Source organism: Sinocyclocheilus rhinocerous, unplaced genomic scaffold (assembly GCF_001515625.1).
Source record: "Sinocyclocheilus rhinocerous isolate Xijiao unplaced genomic scaffold, SAMN03320098_v1.1 scaffold820, whole genome shotgun sequence".
Taxonomy (NCBI): domain Eukaryota; kingdom Metazoa; phylum Chordata; class Actinopteri; order Cypriniformes; family Cyprinidae; genus Sinocyclocheilus; species Sinocyclocheilus rhinocerous.
In genome coordinates, this window is record NW_015670386.1 from 330,546 (window position 1) to 349,569 (window position 19,024).

The following is a 19,024-nucleotide window of genomic DNA, read 5'->3' on the forward strand; positions in this document are numbered from 1 at the left end:
AGACCCTTGAGGGGGAGAAGACGGCAAGATTTAGAGAATCGATCAATGACTACAAGAACACATGTGTTACCATCCGATGCCGGTAGATCTGTGATGAAATCCACTCCTAGGTGTGACCAAGGGCGGTTGGGAATGGGCAGAGGAAGGAGCTTGCCAGATGGTAGGTGGCGTGGGCTCTTGGAGATGGCACATTCGGAACAGCCCTGAACGAACCTTCTCACATCCCTGGCCATGTTGGGCCACCAGAAGCGATCCTTCAGCAGCGAGATGGTGCTGTTGGCCCCTGGGTGGCCAGTGCCCAGAGGAGGTGTGAACGGAGTGAATTAGGGAAGTGCGCTGTGCTCTGGTGACGTATTGCACTCCAGGTGGGCAACCCGGCGGAGTGGGCGTGGAAGCATTGGTGGAGGTGACTGGGTTATCCTTCCATTGGATGGGGCTTACGAAGATCTCCTTGGGAATAATGGATTCTGGTTCCTCACTGACCTCCTCAGGAGCATGAAGACGAGATAGAGCGTCCGCTTTCACATTCTTGGGACCAGGACGATAGGAAATGGTGAAGTTGAATCTCGTAAAAAAGAGAGCCCATCTTGCCTGACGAGGATTGAGTCTCTTGGCGTCTCGCAAATATTGCAGGTTCTTATGGTCAGTGAGGACGTTGAATGGGTGATGTGCTCCCTCCAACCAATGCCTCCATTCCTCTAGGGCTAGTTTGATAGCCAGGAGCTCTCTGTTGCCGATGTCGCAATTCCTCTCCGCCGGGTTGAGCTTGCGTGAGAAGGCACATGGATGGAGTTTGGCTGGAGTCCCCTGCTGCTGGGAAAGTACGGCTCCCACTCCTGTAGTGGAAGCGTCCACCTCTACCACAAATGGTTTATTGGGGTCTGGATGGATGAGGAGCGGGGCAGAAGTGAAGGCTTTCCTAAGTGCTTCAAGTCTGCCGCTCCCAAGGGGAGAGACGAGCGCCGTCCACTAGCATGGGTTCACGACCTGGTTCTGGAGGGCTGATGGTGTCTGGCCGACGAAGGAGTGGAGTGTATGGTGGAAGTTGCTGTTCTGCAATGCAAGATTGCATACGAGTAGCGCAGCGGATGGATAATTGTATAAACCGTTCCAAGCCATAGGAATCATCGTAGGCTGCGAGCTGAAGTTGCACCTTCGGATCCAGTTCTTGCCGGTAGGTGGTCAGAAGGGCGTGTTCATTCCATCCGCTGGCTGCTGCGAGGGTTCTGAACTTTAGAGCGTAATCATTGATGGACAGAGACCCTTGACGGAGATGATATTACTGGTCACAGACAGAGGTATCACCTATGGGTCTACCAAATACTTCTCGGAAATGTGCAAGAAAATTATCAAGGGATTGAGTTACAGTACCGGCTTGGGACCAGATGGTCTCTGCCCATTGAAGTGCCCGCCCCGATAGCAGTGATATGATGAACGCTATCTTAGCGCTTTCCTGGGCGTACAGATGTGGCTGCATCTCCAGTGCGAGCGAGCACTGCAGCAGAAATCCGTTGCACTCCTCCGCCGAGCCAGAGAAGGGCGCTGGTCTGGCCATGGGACCGGTAAGTACTGTTGTGGAAGAGGAAGCGCGTTGGTGATGGGCGTGACAGGTGGTGTGACAATGGCCGGGGTGAGTATCCGTTTGAGGTAAAATGTCATGATGTGTTACTCTCCAAAAATCTAAATGTTATTCATGAATTAATAATTCAAGATAAAAATATATATAAAAAATCATACTCTTGAAAATGTACCAATACTTCCCTTGAAAGATATAAAAAATGTATTTATAAAAGTTTTTCAAAACCTTCAGAAACCGACATGAATACAAACTATTCATTCAGTTCTGTCCATTACAATATTTACAGTCTGTTGCATTTTGTGGCCCGCCTGCAGATGGATATCACTCCAGGCCCTGATGGTCGCTTCGGTTTCACTATCGTGGGAGACTGCCCCCTGCTGGTGGAGGATTGCTCCCCCTGCTCCCCAGCGGGTCGCAGTGGTCTCAGAGCTGGAGATTATGTCATGGAGGTGAATGGGATCCCAGTGAAGCACCATGAGATGGCAGCCGCTTTGATAAAGGCCTCTCAGGGCCGCACGCTGCGGCTTGGGGTGCTGTGCATGGGCAGTCGCCAGAAACGCAGCAGCGGGAGTCTAGAGGGCTCTCAGAAAGACACAGATGGCATGCGTCAGGACCGCAAACACAAGGCTCTGGAGTTCAATAGGAGGGTGAGTTTATCTGACAAACGTATGTTTTTTGAATTTATGAAATGAAAGAGGTGCCAAATCACAATCATTCCTGTTTCAGGTTGAGGAGATTTTGAGGAATGAACCAGAGGTGAAAGAGAAACTGTTTGCTGTACTGAAACAGTTTGCTGCTGAGAGGAAGGTGGACTGGCTTGCTTCCGTTCTTCCTGACATCTTGACAACTGAAGAGCAGCAACAGCTCATCTTAAACATCAGGTACCATGACAACCCCATCTGCCACCTACAGCACTCATTAATTTTTAACCTCCATCTCAGGGCCACTCTGACCCAGATGTTTTCTGCTACTGTATTTAGCCGTGCAGAACAGTTTGAAGGCCACCAGAGGGCATCAGTTTAATGTAGGTTTTGGTGAATATATGAATAGAACTTTAGTACATTCTTTGCTGTTCTTATTATTTATGTCATACTATGATGCACATTTGCAGTAAACATAAACACGCTTTCATTTCTCTGTGTTTGCTATAGAATTAAGCAGTGTGGCTTACGGTATAAACTGGTATGACCTAATTAGGCCACTGATAGATGTGTCTCCATCTGGTGCTGCCATGTAAACTGATCATCTTCAATCCCTCTGCTGTGTGCTGGCACAGTTAATAGTGAAATTCCTTTTCCAGTCCAGTCTATGCCTTAATGTCAACTGGGTCAATAACATAAGACGGCACTGGATAGAGAATTTTAGTGTTGATCCATTTGTCAGCTTCTCTTTGGGCAGTGTCAAGCTGTTTGGCACATGATGCTCAGTGGGACAGTTTATGTGGAATAACAAGCGAGGTGTTTTCACATGATTTGTTGTTTAATATACTTTAATGTACACTAATGTTCAAAAGTTTGGGTTCAGAAGTCTCTTATGCTCACAAAGGCTGCATTTATTTGATCAAAATATGATTTAAAAAAAACAGTAATATTGTGAAGTATTATTACTGTTTAAAAAATACTTTCTATTTTAATATGTTTTAAAATATAATTTATTTCTGAGATGGCAAAGCTGAATTTTCAGCAGCCATTACTCCAGTCACATTACTTGTATGATTCTTCAGACAGAAATCAATGTTGTATGCTGATTTGGTGCTCAAGAAACATTTCCTATTATTATTAATGCTGAAAATAGTTGTTCTGCTTAATATTTTTGTGGAAACTGTGATAATTTTTTTCAGGATTCTTTGATAAAAACAACAGCATATTTAAAATAGAAATCTTTTGTAACATTATAAATGTCTTTACTGTAATGAATGATCACTTTAATGCGCTTGTGTTGAATACAAGTATTAACTGTAACACTTTAGTGTAGGGACCTTGTTTAGTGTCGTTGCTTATTAGCATGCCTGTTATTAACATATTGGCTGTTTATTAGTACACATATTCTGCATGACCATATTTCACCTCCCTAATCCTAAACTTAACAACTGCCTTACTAACTATTAATAAGCAGCAAATTAGGAGTTTATTGAGGCTAAAGTCGTGGTTAATGGTAAGAATTGGACCTTTAAAAAAAAGTGTGACCAAAAAATCCAAACCACAAACTTTATGGTAAATGGTAGTGTATGCTATTGCCATTATTCAAAATTATTAATACAATAGATTTTGTCTGGTGCAAGAGAAATACTGTATGTTACACATAGGTTGCATTTTGCAAGACAGCTTTCCTCAATTTATGAGAGAAAGAACATCATTAAGGTTACATACAGTATAGTGTTCAATATTGTGTTTGCTAAATGGAGACAAGCTATTCCCTCAGCGCAGTATGGGTGTCGTTCCTTTGTATTATGAGATAATAAACTTTGTCACTGTATAATCCTCTTTAGAGAGATATCTGGTGAAGGGTGGTGAATGGAGATCACCATGTGTTCAGCAGCATGGGGATCTTGAGTTCCTTGGGATGTACTTTGTAATCTAAATATGCTGCAGTTGAACTAGAATATAAGAATATGACACATGGAACTTGTGGAAGGAAATTAACCATATTGAACTGTTGGTACTTAGTATAGTTAATCTTTTTTGATCTAGTACATTTGAATATTATCTAGGACAGATTTTAAGCCAGTCTGGGTAGATTTAGTTTGCATTGGCCTACTGGGACATTAGCCAGTTTCCAATTCAACTGAGATATGCTCTTTTAGTTGGCACTAAAGATGTATCTGGGCACAATCATCATCATTTCTTGAAATCCATTATTTAGGTTACATGGCAAGCCATGGTTGTTCAGTTTAAGTTGTGACTGTTTATTTTGCCATCTTAGAGAAGTAATCACAAGATTGTTGTTCTTATTCATTATTCATCAAGAAACTGAATGCTTTGAAGAGAGAAAAATATTTCAAACAACATTTTAAAACGAGTTCAAAAAGTTTGAACTGTTCAAAAGTTTGAACCGTTCAAAAGTTTGGGGTCTGTTATTTTTAATGTTTAGGATTTTACACGGGTCACGACGAGGCGTTCCCCATAGCGACCCCTAGAGGACGCAGTTCGAAGTTCCCATGAAAGGGAACAGTTTTGCTGCTTATTGCTTCTGTGAAATCTGATACATTTTGTTTTAGAATTCTTTGATAAATAGAAAATTTAAAGCATTTATTTGAGGCATTTTAGAAATCTTTTGTAACATTTTAATGATTTTACTTTTGATCAATTTAGTGCATCCTCACTGATTAAAAGTTTTTTTTTTTTTTTTTCAAACATTTGAATGGTAGTGTAAGCCTAAAACATTTTACATTTTTCATGTACATTTAATACACACACACACACACATATATATATATATATATATATATATATTTACAACATACAGTAGCTTGTATCCTATAACCTGTCCTGCCCAATTAAACACATGAATTGGTAAAATAATATCACTGGTCTCATTTAATTCTCACTATATAAATTTATCAGCCTTGTCTCACTATATTAGGTACGTGTCTCAGTTTCTGCCGACACATAATCTCACTCTTTCTCTCTTTGTGAATCTCATGGATTTTCTGCTCATTATTCGGGGCTGATCTTCTGCAGGTCAATGTGAGAGGCAGCGGTCTCTAGACAGTTGTAGTCAATGGCTCTTGATGGCTCAGAGGCTGTTAAATTACGTCCCTCTGGGTTAAAGTGACACTCGTTTTTCTGAATATATCTCTTAAGTAGCCACTTCAGTTTCACCTTGTTCTGAGTCATGATAAACTAAAAGATGAGTTGCTGTGGGTGAGTACTTTTCATTAAACTTTAATATTATTCATTGTGGAATATGTCTCTTCAATTTACAGTATTTTACTAAGAAAATCATTGTGATTTGATTTGTTGATTCATTTTGTGTCTGTTATAAGATTGTTTAACATGTCTAAGATTTTAACTTGTCATGTATGAAAGGTTTGTGAGCAGACTGTGTTCATTGCTGCTAAATCAGGCAAGTTGTGTCAGTTATACAGTGATATTTTAGAGATAAACAACTGTTCAAAACTTTGGGGGTCAGTAGGATTTTAAAAATGTTTTTGAATTAACTGTCTTATATGTTCACCAAGGTTGCATTTATTTCTCAAAAATAAAGTAAAACCACTATTATTGTGAAATATTATTACAATTTAAAATAACTAATAAAAAAAATTATTGAACAATTTTAAAATGTAATTTATTCCTGTTATGGCAAAGCTGAATTTCAGCAGCATTAATGTAGTTTTCACATGATCCTTCAGTTATACAATCAATTAAACAAGTTATTTTAATAATAATAATAATAATAAAACTTACTGATCCTAAGCTTTTGAATGTTAGATTCCATGGCTTATTAATTGTTTTGGTTTATCTTCACTAGTTTGGTGATTCATATTTTTCCTTTTATTCTGTCCTCAAATAAAGAGCTATATAAATAATTTTGAATTAAATATTACGATGAACTAAAAAATAATTAATAAAAACACCATTGTGTTTTGCAATGGTGCCGTCAAAGTGTGTAATTAAAATATCAAAACAGAGCAACTCATATTAACCTTTCCTGAAATTTTTTTTCTTAAAAACAAATAGGCAAAGCATGGTACCATCTGACCTCCTCAAATGAATTTCACATTACAAATGCAAATATAGTCTGGCAATGGTAGTTTCATCCACATTTTCTGAAAAGCTCAATCAATGCTAATGTGCTGTGGTGTATGCTGTCATTTATAATACTGGCAGTAGTGCTTTAGTACTCTACGTAAGCTAAGGTTTGTACTCTAGTGGCCTCTTAGGGCGCTTCATTCTTTATTTTATTCTTGTCTGCTGTCTGGAACTGCTGCTATTAATGCAGCGTTTGGCCACTCAATTAAAGTCACTGTGTCTCTCTCTGTGCCTCTATAATAATGTGAACCTGAGGCAACTCTGCACTCTAGAATTGTCTAATGGTGTGGTTTTGTCAATACTGTCATCCAGGCAATAGGGAGAAAAAAAATTTGTGAAAAAAAATTGTGAAACTGTATAATTTTAAATCATATTTCCAGGTTACGATTATATAGTATCTGTGTGCAGGGTGTCTGTGTCCTTCAGAATGATAGAGGCTGAAATCAAGAAAAACAAATGTGTATGTTTTACTTAAAGGGATAGTTCACCCAAAAATTATATTTGTGTCATAATTTACTCAACCTCGTGTCTTTCCAAACCTATATTTTTAAAAATGTCTCTGTGTTTGTGAGGGTGAGTAAATGATGACAGAAAAGCACTATAGATAGTCCCCTTTCTGTGCCTATAACTCTGATATGTTTAGTATTAAAATAATGTCTGATCTATGGAAAAGAAAATTAGTTACATTCAGTTTGTGTTCATAATCCATTAGCCTGATTACAGTCTGTCAGTGACAATAAGAGACTTACAAATATCAGGAGCATTAATGCCGTGACTCAGAAAATGAATGTGCTTTTTGTTTGATAAACGCATGGAATTATTTTAAATGCTAATGTCGGTACATCACCTTCAGAGAACAAAGCAGACAGAATTGCGTTGACGTTACACTTGTCGAGGTTACTAAGGTTACATTTGCTGAGGTTTTTCAATTGGGGTCTTTTTCTGGTTCCCTGGTGGGCGGCATAACAGGCTTTTCCATATCCGCCAACGTTGCATAAATGTGATAAACGTGGCCTTATTTCTATTCAGAATCCCATAAAGGTGAAGCTAGCAGAGTTAAAATTGTATTTGTCTCCTCTCTGCCAAAATGTTTTTTCCCAAACGTTTTTGTCTAGCCATTTTTCCCGCTTCAAATCTCACTGAATTCAGCATGCGCTGAATCTTTTCAATTATATTTCGAATGTCATGCTACGAGTTTTGAATTTGCTCTCTTGCATATGAGATTTGATGCTGTTCCCAGAGAGCATGGAACATCAGGAACAGCAAAAAGAGAATGAGGAAAGAGAGGGAGACAGCGAGTGAAAGAGAGAGAGAGAGAGGCGGTAGTGTGATGTACTCCCACACCTTTGCTATTGCTGGATTCTGGTATCTGTACCAGAGCTTCTGGAGTGGGAGTTTCAGATGAAGACAGCACTCAGAGAGGCTGCTACATGTTGGAGTTCCTCACAGCTTCCATGAAATATCGGGATTGCCTTCATTACTTGGCTTTCTTTGAGTTTTTTTAATCTCTGCCATCCTTTCCTGTTGTCATGGATTTTGAAATGTCACAGTGATCCTGAATGAACGCAGTGGACTCAGATCTGAAGCTCCTTCACTTTGGGTCGTGATAGAAACCATTAGATGGGAAAACTGACTGGCTGAGCTGAACTAGCAACCTTTAAAAAGTCTTTATAATAATGGCTCCTCGTAGCTGATTTAGACCTTTTTTCTCTGTTGCCTTGCTGTGACCATGTTTGCCAGGATCTTCATTCCCAAGAAGCATCGGCAGCGCTTTGACGAGGCCGTTTCTCAGAGTCTCCTCAACCGCATGTGCCGTAGCAAGAGCCTTGGCGAGCCCCAAAACAGGCTCCGCCGAAGCCGAAGTCAAGACCACCATGAGCGTCCGCAAGGCTCGAAACGGGCCAGTTCTGTGCCCAGAGATACCGGCGATGACCCGGCCCAACCTGAGCGTGGCCTTAGGAAGAGCACCACCATGATTCCCAGCCACTATGTCACTGGAGCTAACCAGAGGTACGTATCGCACACCTCTTTCATAGGTGTTCCTTTTCCATGTCCTATTATTTATGATAAAATTAGCGTTTTAATCTTTCATACTGGTTTGAAAGGACGATTTTATCCCAAAACACGGCAGGAAGCCTCCTCAAATGCTTAGAACACTGTGTGATATGTGGGAGATTTTGTGTGTGGGTGGGTGAGAGAAGCATTATTGAGTTGTGTTTGTTTCTGTGCCTCATGCTTTCCCTCCCTACACACACACACATGTATGTACTGTCCACATCACAAGCATTTTTTCATATTGGGATCTACTAATTGGTTGTTTTAGAATTCGGGATATACAATCAGCTTATCACACTATTTTAATCATTAAAATCATGACTTAACCTAAAAGGAAGATTGCCATCATATCATATTCAAGCCATGAAGCTTCTTATTGAAATTTGAGCCAGAACAGAAGCAGATCCTCTTGTCGTCTGGTTTAAATTAATATTGCTTTCTATACGGTGTCACTACAATCTGTCAATATTCTTTATTTGTGAATTGAAAGTGATATCTAAAATATTAACAGAGAAGTATCACCCAGAGTGTTTAGGTTATTAAATACTACAGTAAGAGTGGATATGATGTGCTGATACCCTGTAGATTGTATTCCTCATCTGATAAGCTGCTGCTCTTCAATAAATAATGCCTCCTTGGCTCAGTCCTTATGTAATCTCTATTCAGAGTTCTTATGTCTTTGCTTATCTGTCATCCCCTTTCTAATCCGCCATCAGTGTTTGGTTCTGGTGGCCCACCTTATATAAAATGGCACTGCGACAAAAAGCAAATGTTTCTACTGCTTTCCCTGGTCTCTGTTTACTCAACGGTTCCAGTGTCGCCTTGAGATGTTGCCACAGCAACCACTAAGGCTAGCTAAACACTAATGATATGTCATAGGTTTTCTCTAAGAAGCAGGGAAATCTTAAATCTCCTTCTTAAATAGCTCGTCGAGTGGTGCTTCAGTATACTTGTCTGTTTGGTTTAGGATGAATCATAAGTTGGGATAAATTGATATTCGTATGTTCAGCCTTTGAAAAGCATTGGTCATATAGTGTAAACATATAAGTTCATATTTTACTCGTTGAGGAGATGAGTACTATTATTTTTACATATTTTTTGACTGGTGCATTATAAAACTCTTGAAATATCCCATAAAGACTTAAGGAATTGGTGGGCCATTTCAAAGGACATGAATATATCAGAGACTTGGGACAGTAGCAACCAACCAGGGCACCTTAGCAACGCCCTAACAACCATTTAGTACACCATAACAACTGCTCTTTTGACTTAAGCCAGTAAACAACCACCTAGCAACCACCCAGAACACCCTAGAAACTGCAAAGCCACACCATGACAGCTGTTTTGACCTGGGCCAGTAGGTAACCACTAGGGGTGTAACGGTTCAAGTTAATCACGGTTTGATTTGTGTCACAGTTTTAGAGTCACGGTTTCGGGACGGTTCGGTATGTGCTATGTTTAGGGAAAAGCACTATACTGTCAAACAAAACTAAAGAAAATAAGAACAAATAATCTAATTACAAGCAACAGCACAAATAAATACAATAGAGCAAAGATACAAATAATATAAACAGTGCAGAAATTGAATAAAGTAATCAAATGTAAAATAACATTACATATTTGTCTGTATAAATTCAAGATTAATCCTTATTAAGTTACAAAAGCTATTCAGTCAAGAGCAGTGATTGATTTCCTTGTCTTATAAAAAAAGTGCTGTCACTTTAAGACAATGCACAGATCCAGTACACTGAAACTGTAGGCTATGTTCAACGGACTATGTTTGCTAGGATACTTACCAAGACAGGCATGTTGACATAATTTTTGTGTGTATTTGTCCATTGAAGCACAAGACATGAAAACGATTTGCGCGTTCTGAGATGTGGGTTCAAGCACTTCGGATGAGCGCACACAGATCTTCTCACTGCGCGCGAGTTCTCCTTCGTGTCTTCTGGCTCTTTAATATTTAAACTGGCAAGGCTTAAATGAGTTTAGTTTAAAAACAGATAGCAACGTGTGCTATCAGACTTTGTTGCAACCTAGAATTAAACTGCTGGTTTCGTCTGGCCAGAGGAGAATGGCAAACTACTTCGACACTATTCCCCTGTTTAATACTGTAAAGCTGCTTTGACACAATCTGCATTGTAATAAGCGCTATATAAATAATGGTGACTTGACTTGACCGTTCAGGTCTCACCTGCGCATGCGTACTATACCCGGATAATGACGGCATAAATGACTGGTCATTCAAGTATACGGCACTCGCACTGACAAGGGGCGACTGGTTTGTACACATTTTCTTTTTCATTGCTGTTGTTGTAATGTATTGGGAAGCCAGAATGCATATCCATCGACAAACATACATTAGCTGGACTCTGTCTGTTTTGCGTGTTGTAATTATTATTATTATTTAAAGATTTATTTGTGCCATTATTATGATAGCACACATCAGAGCTGACAGGAAGCAAAGTGGGAGAGAGAGAGGGGAGGGATTGATAAAGATCTTTGATTTGGGATTCGAACTCGGGACGCACATAGCGCAGTATGTCGGCATGCTGCCCACAAAGCTATCTGCACTGACACCATATTTCAGATGCGTTGTCAGATTTAAGTTGAACCTCATTGAAAGTTCGTGCCGAACCGTTGGTGGAGAACAGTACGGTTCGATTTTTTACCAATAACCGTTACACCCCTACTAGCAACTGCCTAGAACACCCAAGCAAAGCCCTACAGTAGCAACCACCCCGACTGCAAAGTAACACCATGACAACATTTTGACCTAGGCCACTAACTAAACACCCAAAACACTCCAGAAAAGCCCTAGCAACCACCAAGAACACCCTAGAAACGGCAATACAACACCATGGCAACTGCTATTTTGATATGGGCCAGTAAGCAACCACACAGAACACTTTTTTATCAACATGCCAAAAAATCACTCAGAACACCTTAGCAGCTGCATAGACTACACTGTGGCAGTAAGTTTTGTGCAGACAAGTCATTTTCTTAAAGAAAAATTATTATTTTTTAAAATCTTATTTTGAATATAAGTATTGAATATTATGTGAGTATTTAACATACCTACAGTCAGTCAGTAATGCCTCTCTTGCTTCCTCCGCAGAACCATCCGTGTGTACAGGGGTAAGAAGAGTTTTGGGTTTACTCTGAGAGGTCACGCTCCTGTGTGGATCGACTCAGTAATGACAGGTGCATATGAATGATCGTGACATCTACCCATAAGCACTTGCAACCGTTCATTATTAATCAGAGTGAAAAAAAAAACACTGACTCTCAGGTGAGTCAGGCTTTTCTTTTTCTGAGGGTTTCTGATCTGACCCAGAATTATACATCCTGCCACCAAGCATACAGATCTAGTGCTAGAAATGATTTTTTACCGTCATATTTTTGCCACCAGCCACTGATCAAGTAAAGATGCTCTCCTTATATAAATCACCATCTTCCAGGGCACGGCTGTGTTTTGTTACTCAGAATTTGTGCCACATTGAGGGTCATATCGCTGTAGGCTACAGAGGCGGCTGTAATAAAAAAGCACATGGAAAGCACAGCTGGGTTCAGTGGTTTGTTTTCAAGGGGAATGGAGTGTTTTTTTTTTTATTGGTGCATTGTGAAAAAGAAGTGGGCTGTTGTACTAATGAGCAAGCTTTGGGTACATTTGTATTGAAGTCTGCACGATTGTACGTTCTGAGTGGAGAGAGGGCGGTAAGTGTGTGAGTGTCTATTATGACGATATTCGCCCACTGCAGGCCTGTGCTGAGGCTAGTTAATACTGACTCAGCCGTCCGTGTGGGGCTGCTTATAAAAACAAGTAGGAGTGTAGCATCGTGATGAAAAAAACAGATTACATTCCCTTTCAGACCTCCGACGGAGTATCTTGTAGTGTTTTACTAACAACCGATCACAAAGGACAGCAATATTACACATCAACACGGTTCACTGAAAGATTGTCTGTGGCTTTGGGTGTATTATTCACTGCAAGTGTCTGAGGTTTCATTCTCAGTCCCAAACCCATGTTTTCCTATTACAGGTAGTCCAGCTGAGGCGTGTGGCCTTAAACCAGGAGACCGCATACTGTTCCTCAATGGCCTAGACATGAGGTGCGTTTATTTTTGTTATGCTGTGATGATGCTTTAAAAGTTGCACATCAGTAAAGTGATATTACAGTAGATACTGTGGTAAACTTATCTAAGAATACACAATTTATGTTTTGTTTTTTTTTATAATTAAGTGGTTATACGAAACATGTAATCAAGTTAACCTAATGTGTAACAATGTCACCTAACCTAGCCATTTTATTTGCACTACCATACCATTCAAAAGCTTGGGGTCATAAGATTTTTTTTAATTAAGTCAGCTTTTAGTCAGCAAGGACACATAAATTACATTTATAATGTTACAAAAGATTTATATTTTTAAAAAATGCTGCTCTTTAAAATTTTCTATTCATCAAAGAATCCTAAAAGAAAAGGTTTTCACAAAAATATTAAGCAACAAAGCTGTTTTCAAACTTGACAATAATAAGAAATGTTTCTTGAGCACCGAATTAGCATATTAGAAAGTTTTCTGAAGGTTTATGTGACACTAAAGATTGCAGTAATGGCTGCTGAAAATTAAGCTTTACCATCACAGGAATAAATGGCTTTTTAAAATACATTAAAATATATTATATATTATTTTTAATTCATTTAAATATTTCACTATATTACAGTTTTTTCCTGTATTTTTGATTAAATAAATGCAGCCTTGGTGGACATAAGAGACTTCTTTCAAAAGCAATAAAAATCTTCCTGACCCTAAACTTTTGAATTACAGTGTGACTACTTGCAAGTAGATTTAACTCAAATGTGCCATTTAAATAGTGTTTTAACTAAATCATTTCAATTGATTTGGCTTGAACACAAGTTAAACATTACTGAGGCTAGGGGGTTTTCAGCTTCCAGCATGCTTTGTGTGCTAGTGGATGGGAAGATTTTTTATTTATTTATTAATATGTATTTTTAATTTGTTATTTTGTGTTTTGTTTGGGAAAGACCTAAAAGTGACTTTTTAGTACTTTGTGTGCCTGTTCTATGATGATTTGAAGGGAGTTATTACGAGAGTTGACGAGTTCAAATGGTAATTGGGTTGGAAACAAGCTATTTTTAGTTTGACTATTCATATTAGGCATTTATATTATTCTGCTGCTCCTTAACAAACCACCAGCTTTCACAGTTTGTTTGTTTAGGTCTAAATGTAAATCAGTTTCCTGCGGCCATGATTTAGCTGTTTCTTGGCTAATCTCAAGAGCACAGCAATTTATTTCATACTGCCTCCGGGGGACTGACAAGCATAGAATTATGTCAATAAAAAATTCCCACCAACTGTACATTTATTTATAAGTGTTATTTAAGAGAACATGCTATTTGATTTTTCCTATATTATATTATATTACTGTATATTATATTACACATTGATTCTATTCTATGTACATTTAGGAACTGCTCCCATGAGAAAGTGGTGTCCATGCTGCAGGGCAGTGGTGCCATGCCCACTCTAGTGCTGGAAGAGGGCCCCGTAGATTATCCGCTCTCAGATTCAGAGCCGGAGGAGTCCCCCACCATCCCGCGCTCGCGCTCCCCGGCCCTCAGCTCCCTGCAGTGGGTGGCCGAGATCCTGCCTCCCAGCATCCGCGTGCACGGCCGTACCTTCAGCCAGCAACTTCAACACCTCCTCACCCTACAAGAAAGATATACCATTTGCAAAGCTCTGGAGACCTTCTTCCAGCACAGGTCAGGTCAAAATTCATCATGGCTGAGTGGGAGCAGACACATGACTTAGTGTTATATTACTTGAGGTTGGCAGTACTGAGATTAAATACTGTCTTAGCAAAACAAAAAGGAGTTGTGTATGTGGCATGCTTGTGATTAGATTTGGTGGTCTGAGTTGTTTGGGACCGTAACAACAGTACATATGCAGGTCAAGAGTTTGGAATAATTCAGTTATAAAATTTATATAGAGATTTTTTTTTAATGATGTTGAAGGCTCCTTTGCTCACGAAGGCTGCATTTATTTGAAGTAATATATATATATATATATATATATATGGCATCAAAGAATTTTTAGCATTCATTACGTCAGTCTTCAGTGTTACATGATCCATCAGAAATCATTCTAATATGCTGATTTGCTGCTCCAGAAACATTTCTTCCTATTATCAATGCTGAAAACAGTTTTTGCTGCTTAATATTTTTGTGTAAGAAGTGATACACTATACCATTCAAAAGTTTAGGGTGAATAAAAAAGAGAAAGCAATACTTTTAGGCCACAAGGAAAATTTAAATTGATCAAAAGTGACAGTAAAGACATTTATACAAATAATTTCTATAATCTTCAAATAAATGCTGTTCTTTACATCTTTCTATTCATCAAAGAATCTTGAAAAAATGGATCATGATTTCCACAAAAATATTAAGAAGCAAATAATAATAATAGCATTGGTAATAATAAGAATCATTGTTGATAATTGAGTACCAATAATAATAATTGAGCACCAAAGTCAGCATATTAGAATCATTTCTGAAGGATCATGTGATACTGAAGACTGGAGTAATGATGCTGAAAATACAGCTTTGCCATCACAGGAATAAACTACATTTTAAAATAAATTCAAATAGAAAACAGTTATGTTAAATTGTAACAATATTTCACAATATTACTATTTTTCTGTCTTTTTAATCAAATAAATGCAACCTTTGTGAGCATAAGGGACTTGTTTCACAAACATCAAAACATTGTAATTATTCCAAAGTGCATTTCTTTTAATGAAAGATATCATTGTATTTTATAGTCATGACTTTAGTGACCAATGCAGTGTTTGACAAAAAAAACATACAAGTTAGAATTTCAGAGCTAATTAACACTTATAGACTGTAACCATCCTGCCATATGATTACAAATATCATAGCATACTGTTCCCACAGCGAGGGATTTTCTGTCGCTTGGCAGCAGCAAGGCAAATATGAAAAGCATTCAAAAATAGCTTCAGCCTCAAGCACAAATAGATACTCACAATCAAGAGCAATCTGTGGGTTCTTCCAAATATAATAAATAACGCTCACTGGTGTGACTGCTTGCTGAGAGAGCAGCCCAATTATTTCTAAAATGACTCCCTCTGTTGCATGTAAACAGGAATGTGGACACACTCATTGTAGATGTGTTTCCTGTGCTGGACACTCCAGCCAAGCAGCTGATTTGGCAGTTCATTTACCAGCTGCTGACCTACGAGGAACAGGAACACTGCAAGAGCAAGATCGCCCGCTTCCTGGGCTTCAAGAGTGCAGGTTAGCTGTGGCTTTACTGTGTGAACGTCAGGGGTTTTCTGCCCTGATTGCATTCTGACTGTGCATGTTTATTACCGCAGAACCAGAGGTAGGTCCAGAAACCCACAGACGGAGCAGCTCCATGCGAGTGTCAGGTACCTCTCACAAAAACACTGTGAGAGAGAGAAGCTCAGACGACTGCATCATCGGCACTCACCTGGGAATGGGTATGACATTTTCCCCTATCAGTTTTTTGGATTTAGACAAAAAAGCAGGGTCCAAAATGAACTTTTTCCACACTGAACATATAAATACATGAAAATTGTATAATATAATATAATATAATATAATATAACATTTTTATGTAATGTATATATACACTATAAACTCAAAAGTTTGGGGGGTTTTGCTAAGATTTTTTCATATTTTTGAAAGAAAAGTCTCTTATGCATTTATTTGATCAAAAAAACTGTAAAATTCATAATATTGAGAAATATTATTACAATTTAAAATAACAAATTTTTATTTTAATGTATTTTTAAAAGTTATTCTTGTGATGGCAAATATGACTTTTTAACAACCATTACTATAGTCTTCAGTATCACATAGTCCTTAAGAAATTATTCTAATATGCTGATTCTTGTTATTATCGATGTTCAAATAACTTGTGATGCTTAACTAAATTAATTTTTGTGATATTTTGTGATTATTTTTGTGATACTTTTTTCAGGATTCTTTGGTCAATAGAAAGTTCAAAAGAACATTTAAAAATACCTTGATGTTTATTTTAAAAAATCATTTGAAAAATCTACAGTATATATATAATATATTACTTGGCACAAATACTAATTACTTGGCATTTAATAAAATCAATTTGTTACTCTTATTTGATGCTTCATACTTGTTAATTTTGGATCCTGCTCATAGTATGATGTAGAACTGATATAGGCCAATAAGTTTATATAGAATACTGTTTATGCTATGCATTGCTCCATTGTAACATTGTTTCAGGTAGCCATGTCATTCTGTCCCTCTTTGGGGTAAACAAGCAATCAGAACTGCTCTCAGCCATGTTTATGATTCACCAGCATCTATTAGGCTAAAGCTATAAACTGCTTGCAATCGCTGTGCGCCTCTCAGCCACCTACCGGCCAGACCCGCTGCTGAAGCTGACTGCCCTCAGTCTCTTTTTAGCTCCTGAAGGGCAAGCAGCTTTCTGTGCACATGCTCTGTTTCTGGACCACGCTCTCTCTGTGTCTCAGGAACATTCACTGACCCTGTGACTCCAGAGGAAAGACAGTGTGGGGATGGGACTTCCTTCCCAGAGTCCCCAGATCTCAGCCACGTGGGTACCATTTACTGCTCATCCGCAATTCATTGCACTGTCATCACTGCTGTTATGAAATCATGCATAGTCTCATCTAACCACGCCCCAACCCGTAGATGTCAGGAGTGTACACGGAGCTTGAGAACATGTTTCCCGGGAAGAGCAACCAGTCTCTCCAGAGTCACTCCTCACCCAGGGCTGTTGGCATGGGCCACGCTGAGAACAACACATACACTCAGTCTTTCACACACAGTAACGCAGGTATTCTGAGTTTGTTCTGACATCCACAATTGACACATGGTGCCTCCAAAAAAAATAAAAAATAAAAATGGCTGTGCGGGACCTGTGTGACAAATTTACACTAAATGTGCTTGCTTATGTAGATAATTTAAGATAGAAAACAGGGGTTTTCAAACTGGGGTCCAGGGAGCCACAAGGGGTTAAATAGGTTTTATTTTTCTTTGAGAGTTAAAAGAATTACAGAATATTTTTGGAGGGCTTTTAAAGTTAACACACTAACTGAAGATATTAATTAAACCTGTTTTATACATAATTTTGGTAACATTTTATAATAATGTTACATTTAGTAACATTAGTTAACTACATTACATGAACAATGAAAAATACTTCTAAAGCATTTATTAATCTTAGTTAACATTAATTTCAACAAAATCTAAATAAAAAGTCTATTAACATTAGTTAATGAACCTGAGCTAACATGAACTAGCTAGTTGTATTTTTATTAACTAACATAAAAAAAAGATGAATAAATACTGTAATAAATGTATGGCTCATTGTTAGTTAATGTTAGGTAATGCATTAATGAGTGTTAACTAACACTTTATTGTAAAGTGGTACCATAATTTCTTTAACATTATTACTGTTATTAACTGTACTTATATTATTATTATTACTACTTATTTATTTATTTATTTGTTGACATAGCTTTTACATAGCATTTATTTATTGATAATAGCTTTTAAGAGTAAGAAATTAAGAAAAATCTAATTTGGATATTATAAGTTGGCAGAAAAAAAATGGATTTGGATAAATATTTGTTGTGCAAATGATTATACAAAAATTAATTTAATTGTAAATGTTTCTCTTTAGATTTGGATGATAATTTAAAAGTGGGTGTACTCTCCAATTCAATTTAAATATTTAACAAATAATATTGTAATGGTTTTGTTTTGCAATGACAATATACAAGCCAATTATTTTTTATGGCCTTACAATTAGGGCCATGGCATCAACAAGTTTGAAAATCCCTAGTTTAATGTATTAGCATGTTATAGTTCTTTATCTGGATCAATTTCAAACCTTTTAGAACATTTAGAACAATAAGATCTCTGATAAGTATTCCTGTGTAGTTTAAATGTTCCTCATGATTTTGTTCATTTTGCAGGGAACCGTAAGTCAGGCCTCTCTCTTTCATGGACTGAATCCTTTCCTGGCCCTCAGTTTGAGCCTTACCAGCAGACTGTTCCTTCTCCAGACAGTGTGGACTCTAATCCTTATGTTAGTTTAGACAGCCCCCCTGCCTCCCCTCTGCCTTCTGATGAACCCAGTCCTCTGCCCCAGCGCAGGAAGCTCTTCACCTTCTCACGTCCACCTCGCAGCCGAGACACCGACAAGTTCCTGGATGCTCTGAGCGAGCAGTTGGGACACCGGGTCAATATCGTGGATGACTTTAAGGGAGGGGAGAATGATTATGAGGAGGTTTGTGTCAGATACAGAAAGAGGTTACTATAGCCTGGCCAATTAAATATCACAAAATTGTAATATTAAAATATTCACAAAGAGTTATTTATTTATATAAATTATACAAAAAAAATATCATTTTATTTTATTTTATTATTTTTTTTCTACCCATCCTCCAAAACAATTGTCTTATGGAGGGTTGCTTTTATTTTATTTTACTTTACTTTTACTTTTTTCCTTCATCCATTTTCCAAACCTCTTGTCCAATGTAAGATCACATTTCTTATGTCATTATTTA

At 38.1% G+C, this 19,024-nt stretch overlaps 1 protein-coding gene across 1 annotated transcript in view; it reads left to right on the forward strand.

The window, feature by feature from the left end:
• LOC107734213 (delphilin-like) overlaps window positions 1–19,024 on the forward strand; it is a 31,230-nt gene that overhangs the window by 6,676 nt on the left and 5,530 nt on the right. Inside the window, exons 3-13 of the mRNA XM_016546104.1 lie at window positions 1,894–2,226; window positions 2,306–2,460; window positions 8,071–8,340; window positions 11,504–11,589; window positions 12,428–12,497; window positions 13,875–14,168; window positions 15,568–15,719; window positions 15,800–15,925; window positions 16,961–17,043; window positions 17,142–17,286; window positions 18,431–18,744. Coding sequence (XP_016401590.1) covers window positions 1,894–2,226; window positions 2,306–2,460; window positions 8,071–8,340; window positions 11,504–11,589; window positions 12,428–12,497; window positions 13,875–14,168; window positions 15,568–15,719; window positions 15,800–15,925; window positions 16,961–17,043; window positions 17,142–17,286; window positions 18,431–18,744 — 2,028 coding nt within the window. The remainder of the gene's footprint in view (window positions 1–1,893; window positions 2,227–2,305; window positions 2,461–8,070; window positions 8,341–11,503; window positions 11,590–12,427; window positions 12,498–13,874; window positions 14,169–15,567; window positions 15,720–15,799; window positions 15,926–16,960; window positions 17,044–17,141; window positions 17,287–18,430; window positions 18,745–19,024) is intronic.